Below are 14,869 nucleotides of genomic sequence, written 5' to 3' on the forward strand. Positions count from 1 at the left end.
ATTTTACTTGATTTTGTCTACAGTTTGTACATACCTGAAAAGATTGTCACTTAGTCATTTACACTAATTAATCTGCTTCATAAAAATAATTCTACTGTCCTACTGAACCTGCACCCACACCGGCCCTTTCCAAATAAAATTGGATACCCCTGATCTAAACAACTGTGTGCTTCTAACTTTGAGGTAACAGTTTAGGGAAAAACCACATATGGGTGTGATAATCAGATGTCCACAAATTTTGGCAGTGTAGTGTATTTTAATCTCATATGTAATAGAAAACGTATAAGTGTGATGTACACCGTATTTTGCTGCATATATTTTACCCTTATTATTCACTGTGCTACTTCTGGTGACCTAAACCAGGTGGTTGATTTAGGCTCCACATGGAGGGCGCTTTATCCCAAGCTGGGCTGTGAGACGAGACCACTGGTGTTAAAGGCCATAGCTGAGTTTCTCTCTCTGGTGCCCTCACTGCGTGTCAAAACAGAGCAATATGAGGTCAGGCTCCATTTTTTCCCCCACTTCTGCAATTTCTTAGATCCATATGTTTAATGTATAGTTTATTGTTTTATATGATGAAGCACTGCAGTACAGTGAAAATTGTCTCTCTTATTTTTTATTCAATTGTGTTATATAGAATTTTAAAAGTGAAGCGGTCAGTGTTCTGTGGAGCTACACTCTGAGTCAGGTCTGAGTCACTGTATTTCTATTTTCTACTATTATCTAGTATTTTCAAAAGTATTATATTTAAATTGTACTGGTTACCTTTTTTCAGGATGCAGAGGTAGCTAGCAGTGGCTACAGAGCCCTGTCTGAATTCCCAGAATCTTCTCACTCCATCTTGCACCTTCCTGAGCCAGTAAGTACATACTCATCATATTTACAGCTTTATGGCATACTGTAATATTGGTTTTATAACGCTATGTATTCATCAGTTTTATTTGATTAAACTCGCAGGCCAGACCAGAAGAGAAGCAGCCATGTGACCAGGATAAGGAGGAGAAGGAGAATGAGACTGAAGAAGATCTCACTGTTCCAGGCTCTTCATACATTAAGCTTGTTGATTTCACACAACGGCCAGTTTTACCAGGTATGATCATATCTTAGTCAAGCTCTGAAATTCTGATCATACTGTATTTATTTAAGGAAGTGTGAAATGTTTTCATCACTAAATGGGGAAAATGTTGCATTATTGAAGTATTTTCAAACAATGTTTTTTTGCTAAAATCTGCTTTTTATTTTTGTGACATTGTATCTTTTCATTTTCTGTAGTTGCTTTCTTATTGCAACAGTTATCAAGCGCACCAAACGTCTTGCACGTCTTGTGTCTGTGTTCCATGATGGGTTAGTAGTTTGGTGGCAGTGGCAGTCATGGATACTTCTTATTAGTTGTCATAGAGGTAGTTTTACCACTGTAGGTATTTTTTTTACTAAAGAAAATAGTATTTTAGAAGTGTTTCATTAGAAGTGTTTCATTATAGTAAGTACCAGTAATAACATGCCAGTACTAACGTTATATTAAGGTGAGGTGTATATATGAAAAGGTTTTGCTCTCAGCCTGGATACAGACTGCAGTTAAATACAAGTGCAACCACTTCATGTTATCATTTATGCTGTTAGCATGGAGCCAACCGACACCAACATACACTGGGGTTTTTGTGGTAGAATTGTTCTCTCTCTCTCTCTCTCCCTTCTAGGGTATTCTGAATAGCAATGTTGGCCCCTCTGCTTAAAATGTATTGAAGCCGTTTAAAGAAAAACAAATGTGTGCACAATGCATATTGGTCTGTGCGGTCTGGAAATAAATAGAACAGATTATCCACACTATGTGGCCAAAAGTGCGGACACCTGACCATCACACGCATATGTTGTTCTTCCCAGAACTGTTGCCACAATGTTGGAAGCACACACTTGTCTAGGATGTCTTTGTATGCTGTAGCATTACAGTTTCCCTTCACTGAAACTAAGAGGACCAAACATGTTCCAGCATGACAATGCCCTTGTGTACAAAACATGCTCCATGAAGACATGGTTAAACAAGGTTGGTGTGGAAGATCTCTAGTGGCCTGCTCAGAGTCTTGACCTCAACCCCACTGAACAATTTTGGGATGAACTGGAACACTGACTGCTTTCCAGACCTCCTCACCTAACATCCATGCCTGACCTCACTAATGCCTTTTGGGTGAGTGAGCAAATCTCCACAGCCACACTCTAAAATCTAGTGGAAATCCTTAACAGATGAGTGGAGGTTATTGTAACAGCAAAAAGGGGACTACATTTGGGATAGGATGTTCAAAAAGCACACAAGGGTGTGATGGCCAGGTGTACACAAACTTTTGGCCATATAGTGTATGTTTAATACAAACTAAGTTATAAAACTGTGTTATATAACAGTAATAAACTGATATGCGGTTCTCTTGGATGATTTTTGTCAGACTTTGGTCCTGTTGTTTGGTGTGTATATGTACATGTGTGTGGTTTTTAAAAATGAAAACTTTTTTGTGTTGTTTATTTTGACATAATATTGTTAGCATTGATAACATCTATAATCTGCCAAGAATTCAAACAAATGTTATTCCCCCGCAATAAAAGCCTGGGGAAAAATCTCAGATATCTTGCATTTCTCAAAAAGTGAGGAATATAGCTTATGAGAAGATGCAGGAGAGCTTGCAGGGCCACTGTTATCAAAACAAGGATGGTCCATCATCTCAGTTTACACAGGATGAAAAGAAATACTCTGTGAATATATCAGTAAGTTGGCGCATGCGTCTGAGGATAGTCTTAAACTCTTTAGCCATAATATGAATATTGCACAGCCTGTCAGCTATCTCATGCTAGTGTTTTTTTCCCCCCCCCTTAGCTGTACATTTTCTTGCTATTTAAACGTGACATTTATTTTCACCCTAGAAGCATATTGCACCTTGCATATTGTGAGACCTTATTCCTTCCCTGCATAGTTTGGTATACACCAGAAACTGACTGAGCGACATTTGTTAATGTTAATGGGGAAGTTTCTTTCATTTCTTAGTAATAAATATGGTTAATTCAACTGAAGTGTGACTTTAAAGGGTCAGCAGAAAATTTTTATTAATTCTGAATTAACGCTGTACTTTTTAATGAAGCAGTGATTGATTTACTTATTTTTATTATTTTTTTTTGCTGTACCTAAAGGCTAAAGTTTACAAAAAGGAATTGGTAGTTTCATTAGAGAAAATAGTAAATGTTTCATTTCTTGCTATTGTTGCAATTGTCTCCAAAAGATTTAAACAAACTCTGGCTTCTGCTTCTGTGTGTTAATGTTAACTGTCTAGCATTCACACAACTACGCTGACTACATTTATTATTTCTTTAACTGTATAGGACTGAACTACTTTACCATGTAAGCTGGTCAAGCTGAAAATCCCTTTAGCTTAAATGGTTACGGTGGTTATGGAACTGCTCTAGTGACCTGAACACATCATAAGGTCACTAAAGTTCAAATCATAAGACTGACAGAGGGTCACTGAGCAAGATGCTTAACCCTCAATTATTCAGCTATAAGCTTGTAGTGAATTACGCCTCGGTTGTGAGATGCATTGGATAGGAGGATCTGCCAAATAGGGAAATAAACCTTAAAACTAATGTGAGTCTCAGTGTTTTTGATGATGTTTAGTTTTCAAAAAATAGGATATGTTCTTGCAGTGTCAAAAATTATTTGAACAAGAATCTATGAAAAACTAATTTAACTTGAATACCTTAAGTGCCTACCAAGACGTAGCCCACTGTGCCTGACCCTCACCCTATACTCGTGTACTAAGGATATTGAAAACATCAAACAACAAGTCTTAAACAATCAGGCTTTTTTCTGACCCATTTTGAAGTGCTTTCTACATGTCACCTTTGCTGACGTTATAATGATGATGCCTCTAAATCCTGAATGGTAGGACAATTTAAGTGCTGTTTGCTTTTATGCCACATGGGAAATTGTGGAATGGTTGAGTGCTGGAAAATACATAGGAAAAAAAGATGCTTTCCTGATTTAATAAATATATATGTTTTCAACTAAACCACTAACTCAGAGGTGTCCAGTCTTATCCGCAAAGGGCCAGTGTGGGTGCAGGTTTTCCTTCCAATGAAGCAGGAGCCATTCCTGATCCCACCTGTTTAATCAGTTGATCTTGGCTTTCAATAGACACAGGTGTGGCTTCTGCTTGGTTGGAATGAAAACCTACACCCACATCAGCCCTTTCCGGCTAAGATTGGACACCCCTGCACTAATCTGTGCCACCATTTGTAATGTTTACTGAGTATTTAGGGGGGGAAAAAAAATCTGCTCTGGTTTTACCAGTTCAATAGCATAGCAGTGTTGTATAAAACTAATGAAGAAGGTCCTCAGGGTGTCCCCTCTCTGTGAAGAGACTGTGTTTGCTGTAAGCCAATGAGGTCAGTGACTTTACCCTTGTCAGTGTGTAACAAAGTGTTCATTCACCCCATAACAGGCTTTTTGTTTCCCCCTTTAATCCTAAACATTTTATGGTGAGCTTAGGGTTCAGTGTCTGACACCACAGACAAGCTGGAACAGGTTAAGATCTGGCAACAAGGAGACAGGAAAGATCTGATCATGTCCATAGGGAGAGAGAGTGTGAGTCACGTGAAAATGCACAGAGTAGACAAGAATGAAGAGAATTTAATATTGCTTTTGATGATAATTTTTTTTAAATAGTAATTTAACCTGATAAAATTTTACTTGTCTCCTACATCAACAGCACTTGAGACCTTCCTAACAGCTCTCATAAGACAAGAGATGAGCCAAATGCCTCGTGGAGTGTACCATTTAGCCCTGAGAGGTGGGAACTTGCGCTCTGACCACGGCAAAACTGTCGCTGGAGTCCCTGCCTTCATGCTGAAAACGTATGAGAAGAACAGGCAGCCAGGTCTGAAACCTGGTCTTGCAGGTACTGACACTGGGACTCGGACATCATTAAAGAAAAGCCCACACTGATCAAATACATGTTTAGAAAAATTTAAATAACAGTCAGTGATGTGTTCCTTTTTGATTCTGTCACTAGCAGAGAGTCTACCCCTTGCACAGACAATGCTCAGGAGCTCTTTAAATAAGAACAGCAGGCTTCAGCAGACCTTTGAGTTGTAATGACTTGTTCGTTTCAGCCGGTTTGCTGCTCTGTTACGACCTCCCTGTCCAGACTGACAGAGACGGACGACCAATTAGCCGCTTCATGGTCAGCAGAGGGCGGAGCTTCCAGCAGATGTTAACCACCCTCATCCATGAGGTAGAACACCTGTTCCTTTATTATATTTATATATATAAATATATAACTTATACACACACACACACAGCAAACCCATCCATTTTCCATAACGCTTATCTGAGCCTATACCAGGGAACTCAGGGCACAAAGTGGGGTACACCCTGGACACAATCACACACACACACATTCACACACTACAGACAATTTGGAAAGGCCAGTAAGCTTACAACGCATGTCTTTGGACTGGAGGAGGAAACCGGAGTACCTGGAGGAAACCCCCCAAAGCCCAGGGAGAACATGCACTCTGTGCACAAGGAGCCGGAGGTGGGAATCGAACCCCCAACCCCAGGGGTGCAGGCAAAAATGCTAACCACTAAACCATAGTGCCACCCTATTTACCAGTATTTCTATGTGAAAATATCTCTATTATACATTCAAAATGTAATTTTACCTCATATCTCTTCATGTCACTTATCATTCTCTCCTTCTGTCTCTCTGTCAGGTGAACATCCAGCCTTCAGAGTGGCACCGCTCCCTTCTCCTGCCTCAGGCATGGCGCGGCTTTTTGAGCCGGGCATACCATGGTGTCCTACAGGTGTGTGTGTGGTGTGTGTATGTGTGTGTATATATATATATATGTATATATATATGTGTATATATATATATGTGTATGTATATATATATATATATATATATATATATATATATGTATGTATGTATGTATGTGTGTGTGTGTGTGTGTGTGTGTGTGTGTGTGTGTGTAAGATAACACACATGTTGTGTTTGGACCTCTTTGAGTTGATCTGTCAGTACTCCATCAAACACGTTCCTAAGCACACTCACAGAACCATACCAACTGCAACATCAAAGAATCAAACATAGCTGAAAGCGTATACCTCCAATTGCAGTTAATTACCACTCAGTGTCATCAGGAAGCTTTCAATGCACCAGCGCAGACATGAAAGGGTTTTTTCGAGTATGTGAAATGCCTACAGATCCTCTGTTGTCAGACATTCGTTCTTCATGAAAGGTCACTGTAGTACACTAGGACTGCACATGTTATGGTTAAATTCACATTTCCATAGCAGCCTGTCGAAGACTATTTCTAAATCCAGTGTATTGATTATTATGAGAGTAGTAGCCCCAGGGTCTGGATTTACAAAGCATCTCAGACTAGCAATCTTGCTTGAGGATTCTTAAACACACACAAGTGCTGCTGTCTTATGCACTTTTTAAAACCCCATCTGCTGCTTTATAGACTCTACTTGAGCTATAAGCTTTGTAGCTCATAATATTGCTCACCCATCTGCTCACTGATTGCCCACTAGACAAGGAGAAGGGGCTTCTAATGGCTCACTCTGCGATGCTTGAGAAGCACTTGTTCCATGTGTTAAGCTTATAGTCAACATCTTACATCAGGGTAATTAATGAGTTTGTTGTTTGCAATGGATTCTGTGTTTGTTGTGGTGATTACTAAGATTGGCGCTCCCTTAGGGGCGTAAGGCCGAGCTGGAGATGCTGCAAAAGCAAGGGAAAGAGAGTCCTGAGGAGCTGCAGTATAAACAGCACTGCGCCTGGCTCTGGTGAGTCTGTGATTGTGCAACACATGCACACACAGCATGAATGACTTACTTTCTCCATGCCAACTTCATTCATTTCCATCCATTATGCCTAACATTAAGCCTTCTTATCTTTATCTCAAACATTCGGGGCAGGCTGACTTTCTGGAACTTGTATTGTTAAGAATTCCTCCCATGATTGAGCTGTACCTGCCGTTGCCACTCTAGAAGCAATAATGTATTAATCCTGTCTAGCTTTGTTTTTTGTTTTGTTTTTTTTTTTTGTTTGTTTTTTTACAGTCAGTAATTGCCACTATTATTAAGATTTCTGTTCCCTCTGTTTGTGAGTTGATAAACTCTCCAAAAAAGAAAAAAAATACATTGTGTATTTGTAGTAGAGGTTTCATTAGCACACTCATTTAAAAAGCAAATATACTGTATGGGGCCTAAAGAAGCCTCTCCTACAACGCTTCTCTTCGTGCTTATATCACCACCATTCTTACAGCCATGCAGTCTGTTAGCACATTATACGGAAATAACCCATGTTTCTGTTTTGGCACCCTGAGCTAATAAGTCACAATAAACTCCACTCTACTGTTTGAATACATACATGTTATGAAAATTTGAAAAGGGAAAGAAAAAAAATCAAATCCAGTGTTTAACTCAATTTAACTCAATCCAGTCAATTAACATAAATCCATTTAAGGTTTATATATATATATATATATATATATATATATATATATATATATATATATATATATATACACACACATATATCTATATATATATATATATATATATATATATATATATATCCTTTTTTATAAATGACCCTTGTTGTTGATGTGGGGAAAAGGCCCCAAATAAATGTCACTTAAGACAGTGGTTCCCAAACTTTTCCAGGGCAAGGCCCCCCAAATGGCATTAACATTTGACTGAGGCCCCCCTTTTGCAAGATGTCTTTAAAACACGTTAAAAATACAGACTTCTGAATATATCCCCCTTTTTATTAATAATTACATCTTACATCTTCACATTACATTAGGAACTGATTGTGTGTGTGTGTGTGTGTGTGTGTGTGTGTGGTTGTCTGAGAGTGGGAAAAATTTTTGAGGCCCCCCGGGCGCCCGCTACTTTCTTTTCACGTTTTTTTTGTTTGTTTGTTTGGTTTTTTTGCATTACAATCATAATTAAAATTCTCATAAAACAACAATGTAAGTAGTTATGACAGTTGTGCTTTTTTGTGGATGAATTTCAAGTGCCGTTCTATTGCGGCATATATAGTACACCCAATAGGTTATAGATCATACACCAATCAGCCACAACATTAAAACCACCTGCCCAGTATTGTGTAGGTCCCCCTTGTGCCTCCAGAACAGCCCTGACCTCTGAAGGTGTGCTGTGGAATCTGGCACCAAGACGTTAGCAGAAGATCCTTTAAGTCCTGTAAGTTGCAAGGTGGAACTTCTCCATAGATCAGACTTGTCTGTCCAGTACATCTCACAGATGTGCAATCAGATTGAGATATGGGAGATTTGGAGGCCAAGTCAACACCTTGAACTCTGTCATGTTCCTCAAACCATTTCTGAACAATTTTTGCAGCGTGGCAGGAAGCATTATCCTGCTGAAAGAGGCCACTGCCATTAGGGAATACCGCTGCCATGAAGGGGTGTATTTGGTTTGCAACAATGCTTAGGTAGGTGGTACGTGTCAAAGTAACATCCACATGAATGCCAGGATCCAAAGTTTCCCAGCAGAACATTGTACAGAGCATCACACTGACTCCACTGCGTTGCCTTCTTCCCATAGTACATCCTGGTACCATATGTTCCCCAGGTAAGCGATGCACACACATTCGGCTGTACACATGATGTAAAAGACACCATGATTCATCAGGCAAGGCCACCTTATTCCACTCTACCATGGTTCTGATGCTCACGTGCCCATTGTAGACACTTCCAGCAGTGGACAGGGGTCAGCATGGGCACTCTGACCGATCTGCAGCTACACAGCCCCATACAAAGCGAGCTGTGATGCACTGTGTGTTCTGACACCTTTCTATCATAGCCAGCATTAACTTTTTCAGCAATTTGTGCTACAGTAGCTCTTCTGTGGGATCGGACCAGACAGGCTAGCCTTCACTCCCCCGCGTATCAATGAGCCTTGGGCACCCTTGACCTTGTTGCCAGTTCACTGGTTGTCCTTCCTTGGACCACTTTTGTTAGGTACTAACCACTGCATACCGGGAACACCCCACACCCCACAACACCTGCTGTATTGGAGATGCTCTGACCCAGTCATCTAGCCATAACACTTTGGCCCTTTGTCAAAGTTGCTCAGATCCTTACGCTTGCCCATTTTTCCTGCTTACAACACATCAACTTCCACAACTGATTGTTGACTTGCTGCCTAATATATCCCACTCCTTGACCGGTGCCATGTAATGAGATAATCAATGTTATTCACTTCACCTTTTAATGTTATGGCTGATCAGTGTATTTTGCTATACCTTTTGTAGTGAGCATATACAGTATATTTACTAAAAGCCATTTGTGATTCAAATTTTTTAAGGAATTATGCACTGTTAAAAGAATTAACATAGATGCAAAATTTGCAGCAGCTTATTAGTGAATGTAAGGAAGTTCACATAACATTCTGTAATGTTCTGTTCTGTAATGTTATGCATGTATGGCACAATGGATTTATTTTCCATCTGTAGCTATTAGTTGCAACTGTGTGTGTGTGTGTGTGTGTGTGTGTGTGTGTGTTGACCTTGGGAGAACATGTGGCTGGTCCTCACAAGAATTATAAAAAATTTTATTTATTTTTTTACAAAACTTTTTTAAAAAAACAAACAAAAAAAAACAACCCTGAATTAGGGTTCAAGATGAAGATCCTCACAAGGAAAAACTTTTGTGTGTGTGTGTGTGCACGTGTTGACAGTCACTAGACTAGATCTGGCCCCAAAGACAGTGCTTAATGAAGAATGGCTTAGGTTGTGGAGTAATGGGAATTTGTAGAGAAGAGGGGTGGGGGGCAAGCTGGTGGTGTATTTGAAGTAGTGTGCAGTGGTGTGTTACCTTGACTCTTAAATCATTGCCTGTAGGGATGAAAGGTTGACCTGTGTGTCTGCACTATGCAGTAAATCAGCTCTCCTTTGCTCTCTCCCTCTCTTCAGGGTCAGGGACCAGCTGACTGATGTGGTGAAGGCTGCAGCCAAGTGAGTAACAGAGGCTAATGCTGTCCTTCCCCCCTCTAATAAGTTCTCTCTGTAATCCTCATTAGTGACCTGGTTCTGAGTTCTAAGGAACCCCAGGCACAAATTAAACCAACTTTTAGCCTTAAGTAAGGATTTTAATAGTGAAATCCCATTAGCCAGACAGAGGTGTCAGTCTAAAATAAAATAATGCACTCTAGCAAACACATGCTGGCTTTAAAAGATCAATTAAATGAAATCTCAATACCAGAACAAAGGCAAATGGGTATATCCATAGTAATTAGACACAAGGTCATAGTTTGTCTGACTGGGAGTCAGGGGCAGTTAATCAGAATCTGTGTGTGTGTGTGTGTGTGTACATGTGTTCATGTTTGTGTGTGTGTGTTTCAGGGACAGTCCTGTGGTCCAGGGAAACTGCATCCTTGCTCTAAGTGGTCTTGCTGTTGTCCTGAGCCGCCATGAGAGCAGCCTTCCTGCCCAGAGCGATGGACAAGTCGAGGTAAAGAAACTATGCTGATGGATCCAGAGCCTGTTTCAGGAATACTGAGCCAGAGGTGGGAAAACACCCTGTATGGAATATCAGGATAAACATTTCATTCCATCCTCATTCGGTGTACTTTACTCCATTATAAGTGTAAACATTGATTTTTAATGTTTCAGTTACATTATAAGGCTGTGTGTAAATCAATAAAGCAAAGACATTTGGTATTACATAGTGACACTTGTGCATTTTGTGCCTGCAGGTTGGTCCAGAGATCCTACCCACTGCCCACTGGCTGTATATGGTGATTGACACTCTCCTTAGCATCGTGAGCAGCAGCAGTCGGCCCAAAGGACAAGTTTTCCCCTGGTTTGTTCATGTAAGTACTGCACCAATTCTCCATACACCAATTAACCACTCATCATTTACATAAGGAAAGCTAATGTAACACTAGTTACAGTCCCTTCCGAAACTATTGGAACAGCAAGGCCAATTCATTTGTAGGCTAGTTATACTAATCTATATTAATTGGGTGCTCTGATACAAAAGGTTCTATGTTTTATGTTGTTAAACATATCTAGCTGTAAATACCAGGAAATACCTGTAAAAGCTAAGAATCCTAAACTCTCATTTCATATGTCTTTGGCGTACAGCACAAACAAATAAATTAACCTTGCTGATCCAGTAGTTTTAGAGGGGACTGTATAGGAAAAATCCTATGAATAATATAGAGATGTAAGATATAGGAAAATCAAGTAGAAAAGCAGGACAATCTTGGCAAAAATATATTGGAAATAAAGAGAATAAAGAGAATCAATAAATCCAATAAATGACTGGGGGGAAAAAAACTCCTCTGACACACAGTGTCAGTTTACACTCTAAACACAGCAAATCATAATGTCAGTTTGGTCTGTTACTGTATAACACAGGAATAAAAGCGTATGACTAACACTGGGTCTCTTTTTCTCCTACTGAAGCGTTCATACTCGGGCGAGAACACAGCCAGTGCCATTGCTCGGTCCTGTGCTGCATTGGGCCTGGCAATGCTAGTTCCTGTCCTGGTCACCTCACACAGGGACGCAGTGCCCTCTATACAGGACACTTTACAAGCAGGCCTGCCCGGTGTGCCCACTGCAGACGACTCTCAAGCTGTGCAGTTCCACAGCGGCTTGGCATTAGGTATGCTGATGGCCTGGCTTAATGAGGAGAAAGTCAGGTAAGCAGCACATTACCATCAGACTAGTCTCATGTTCACGGGTTCCAAAAATTGGAAGCAAACAATTGTCTAGAATGTCTTTGTATACTGTAACATTACGATATCTTCTTTACTGTAACTAAGGGGCAGTGCACGTTTCTGGCCACGACCGTCATGTTGAATTTTGCAATCTGATAGACAGCCTGTGTTTTTACACTTCAGTGCACCAGTTTTGAGTAGGGGAACAAACTTTTGAAACACAATTAGTATTTTGAATTCCATGAAAAATATTCTTGGAATGAAGTGTTTAAGTGTTATTACATAGTTTTGTTTGAAGCAGTTAATGGTGATTAAATGAGTGCTTACTGACAGCTGTGGGGGAAAAGTCTGTGGTTGGGCATCTGCCATGTAAGATAATTTGCCGCTTTATGTGTGCAGTATGCACGTACGCAGTTATTGATGAAACATAACAGACTCTAGTGACTGCTTTAAACCTGGCTTGCAAGACTAGGTCTAGTCATCACACCAAGGTTTTTTTGTTTAAGAAACAATATTACATATTACGGTGTGTGTGTGTGTGTTGGTGTGTGTGTGTATGTATTGTTCACAGTGACATTGGTGGGCAGACCATGTGGGAACTGCTGCTGAGCTCTTTGGAGCATCTGGAATCATGCTGTTTCAACACCCAGCTGGAATATAAGTATGTCCAAAAAGCTTTTCTTGCTTTGTATATGTTTCCTTGCTTTTTATGTTTTGTTTTGTATTTTTTGTTGTTTTTTTATTTTAGGAAAACAAATTTAAATGAGCACTTCAGCTCTAATGAAATGCACACAATATTTTTTTTTAGCCCAAATGCAGTCAATTACCCAAGATACAGTGGTGCTTAAAAGTTTGTGAACCCTTTAGAATTTTCTATATATCTGCATAAATATGACCTTAAACATCATCAGATTTTCACACAAGTCCTAAAAGTTGATCATGAGAACCCAATTAAACAAATGAGACAAAAATATTATACTGACTCATTTATTTATTGAGGAAAATGATCCAATATTATATTTCTGTGAGTGGTAAAAGTATGTGAACCTTTGCTTAAAGTATAGGTGTGACCCTCTTATGCAGCAATAACTGCAGCTAAACATTTCCGGTAACTGTTGATCAGTCCTGCACATCGGCTTGAAGGAATTTTAGCCCATTCTTCAGTACAGAACAGCATCAACTCTGGGATGTTGGTGGGTTTCCTCACATGAACTGCTTGCTTCAGGTCCTTCCACAACATTTCTGTTGGATTAAGGCCAAGACTTTGACTTGGCCATTACAAAACATTAACTTTATTCTTCTTTAACCATTCTTTTGTAGAATGATTTGTGTGCTTAGGGCTGTTGTCTTGCTGCATGACGCACTTTCTCTTGAGATTCAGTTCACAGACAGATATCCTGGTATAATGCAGAATTCATTGTTCCATCAATGATGGCAAGTCGTCCTGGCCTAGATGTAGCAAAACAGGCCCAAACCATGAAACTACCACCACAATGTTTCCCACTTGCGATAAAGTTCTTCTGCTGGAATGCAGTATTTTTCTTTCTCCAAACATAAAGCTTCTCTTTTAAACCAAAAAGTTTTGGTCTTAGTCTTCTGTCCACATGATCTTTGAACTGCAGACAAACAGCAGTGTTCTTTTTGGAGAGCAGTGGTTTTCTTCTTGCAACCCTGCCATGCTCAAGATTGTTGTTCAGTGTTCTCCTGATGGTGGACTCATGAATGTTAACATTAACCAGTGCGAGAGCGGGCTTTAGTTGCTTAGAGGTTACCCTGGGTTCCTTTGTGACCCCGTGGACTATTACACATCTTGCTCTTGGCGTGATTGTTGTTGGTCGACCACTCCTGGGTCATATGTACTCACTCTGTCTGACTGTGGATTGGTGGAGTCCAAACTCTTTAGAGATGGTTTTGTAACCTTTTTCAGCCTGATGAGCATCAATAACTCCTTTTCTGAGGTTCTCATAAATCTCAGTTGGTCATGCCATGATACACTTCCACAAACATGTTGTGAAGATCAGACTTTGATAGATTGCTGTTCTTTAAATAAAACAGGGCGCTCACTCACACCTGATTGTCATCCAATTGATTTAAAACAAATTTAATTTCACCTTCTCTAATTTCACCTTCAAATCAAACTGCTAATCCTAGAGGTTCACATACTTTTGCCACTCACAGATATGTAATCTGAGTCATTTTCCTCAATAAGTAAGTGACCAAGTATAATAATTTTGTCTCATTGTGGTGGTGTTCACAAACTTTCAAGCACCACTGTATTTTGTGAATAATTATGGGAGGGTAACAATGGTCTTGAATTTCCTTCATTTGTACTCACTCTGTCTGACTGTGGATTGGTGGAGTCCAAACTCTTTAGAGATGGTTTTGCAACACTTTCCAGCCTAATGAGCATCAACACCTCTTTTTCTGAGGTTCTCAGAATTCTTTGTTCTTGCACTTACACTTACACAAACATGTGTTATGAAGATCAGACTCTGATGGATCCCTGTTCTTTAAATAAAACAGGGCGCTCACTCACACCTTATTGTCATCCAATTGATTGAAAACAAATGACTCTAATTTCACCTTCAAATTAACTGATAATCCTACAGGTTCACATACTTTTGCCACTCACAGATATGTAATATTGGATCATTTTCCTCAATAAATAAATGACCAAGTATAATATTTTTGTTTCGTTTGTTTAATTGGGTTCTCTTTATCTACCTTTAGGACTTGTGTGAAAATCTGATGATGTTTTAGGTCAAATTTATGCAGATTATATAGAAAATTCTATATACCACTGTATGTTTGGTTTCTGAAGGTTATTTCTTTAGTTGTACAAATATGGTCATGTGTCAATTTAGTATCATGCAAACTGCATCACATACTTGCATCAAGGAATAATTTAACTCTTTAATACAATTTATACATAAGCAGTTTCATGAAGCAGTCAATCTTTGGGGTGGGAAATATGACAAAAATATCATATCATTATTCTTAAGATAAGATAATACTTTATTAATCCCCAGACTGAGAAATTTGGGTGTCACAGCAGCCGCATGACAGGTGAAGAAAATAGAGATAGTAAGGAGAAAAATACAGGGATATATAAAGAATACAGTGAAT

The 14,869-nt window shown here is 39.5% G+C and overlaps 1 protein-coding gene across 2 annotated transcripts in view; it reads left to right on the forward strand.

Annotated features, from left to right (window-relative positions):
- Positions 1–14,869, forward strand: part of focad (focadhesin) — a 69,772-nt gene that overhangs the window by 43,861 nt on the left and 11,042 nt on the right. For both annotated transcript variants that reach the window (XM_053628869.1, XM_053628870.1), the window contains 13 exons: positions 364–498; positions 638–688; positions 776–859; positions 958–1,090; positions 4,746–4,934; positions 5,149–5,270; positions 5,752–5,844; positions 6,744–6,832; positions 9,990–10,031; positions 10,419–10,527; positions 10,772–10,888; positions 11,487–11,725; positions 12,315–12,404. In XM_053628869.1, coding sequence (XP_053484844.1) covers positions 364–498; positions 638–688; positions 776–859; positions 958–1,090; positions 4,746–4,934; positions 5,149–5,270; positions 5,752–5,844; positions 6,744–6,832; positions 9,990–10,031; positions 10,419–10,527; positions 10,772–10,888; positions 11,487–11,725; positions 12,315–12,404 — 1,493 coding nt within the window. The remainder of the gene's footprint in view (positions 1–363; positions 499–637; positions 689–775; positions 860–957; positions 1,091–4,745; positions 4,935–5,148; positions 5,271–5,751; positions 5,845–6,743; positions 6,833–9,989; positions 10,032–10,418; positions 10,528–10,771; positions 10,889–11,486; positions 11,726–12,314; positions 12,405–14,869) is intronic.

Source organism: Ictalurus furcatus, chromosome 7, assembly GCF_023375685.1.
Source record: "Ictalurus furcatus strain D&B chromosome 7, Billie_1.0, whole genome shotgun sequence".
Lineage (NCBI taxonomy): Eukaryota > Metazoa > Chordata > Actinopteri > Siluriformes > Ictaluridae > Ictalurus > Ictalurus furcatus.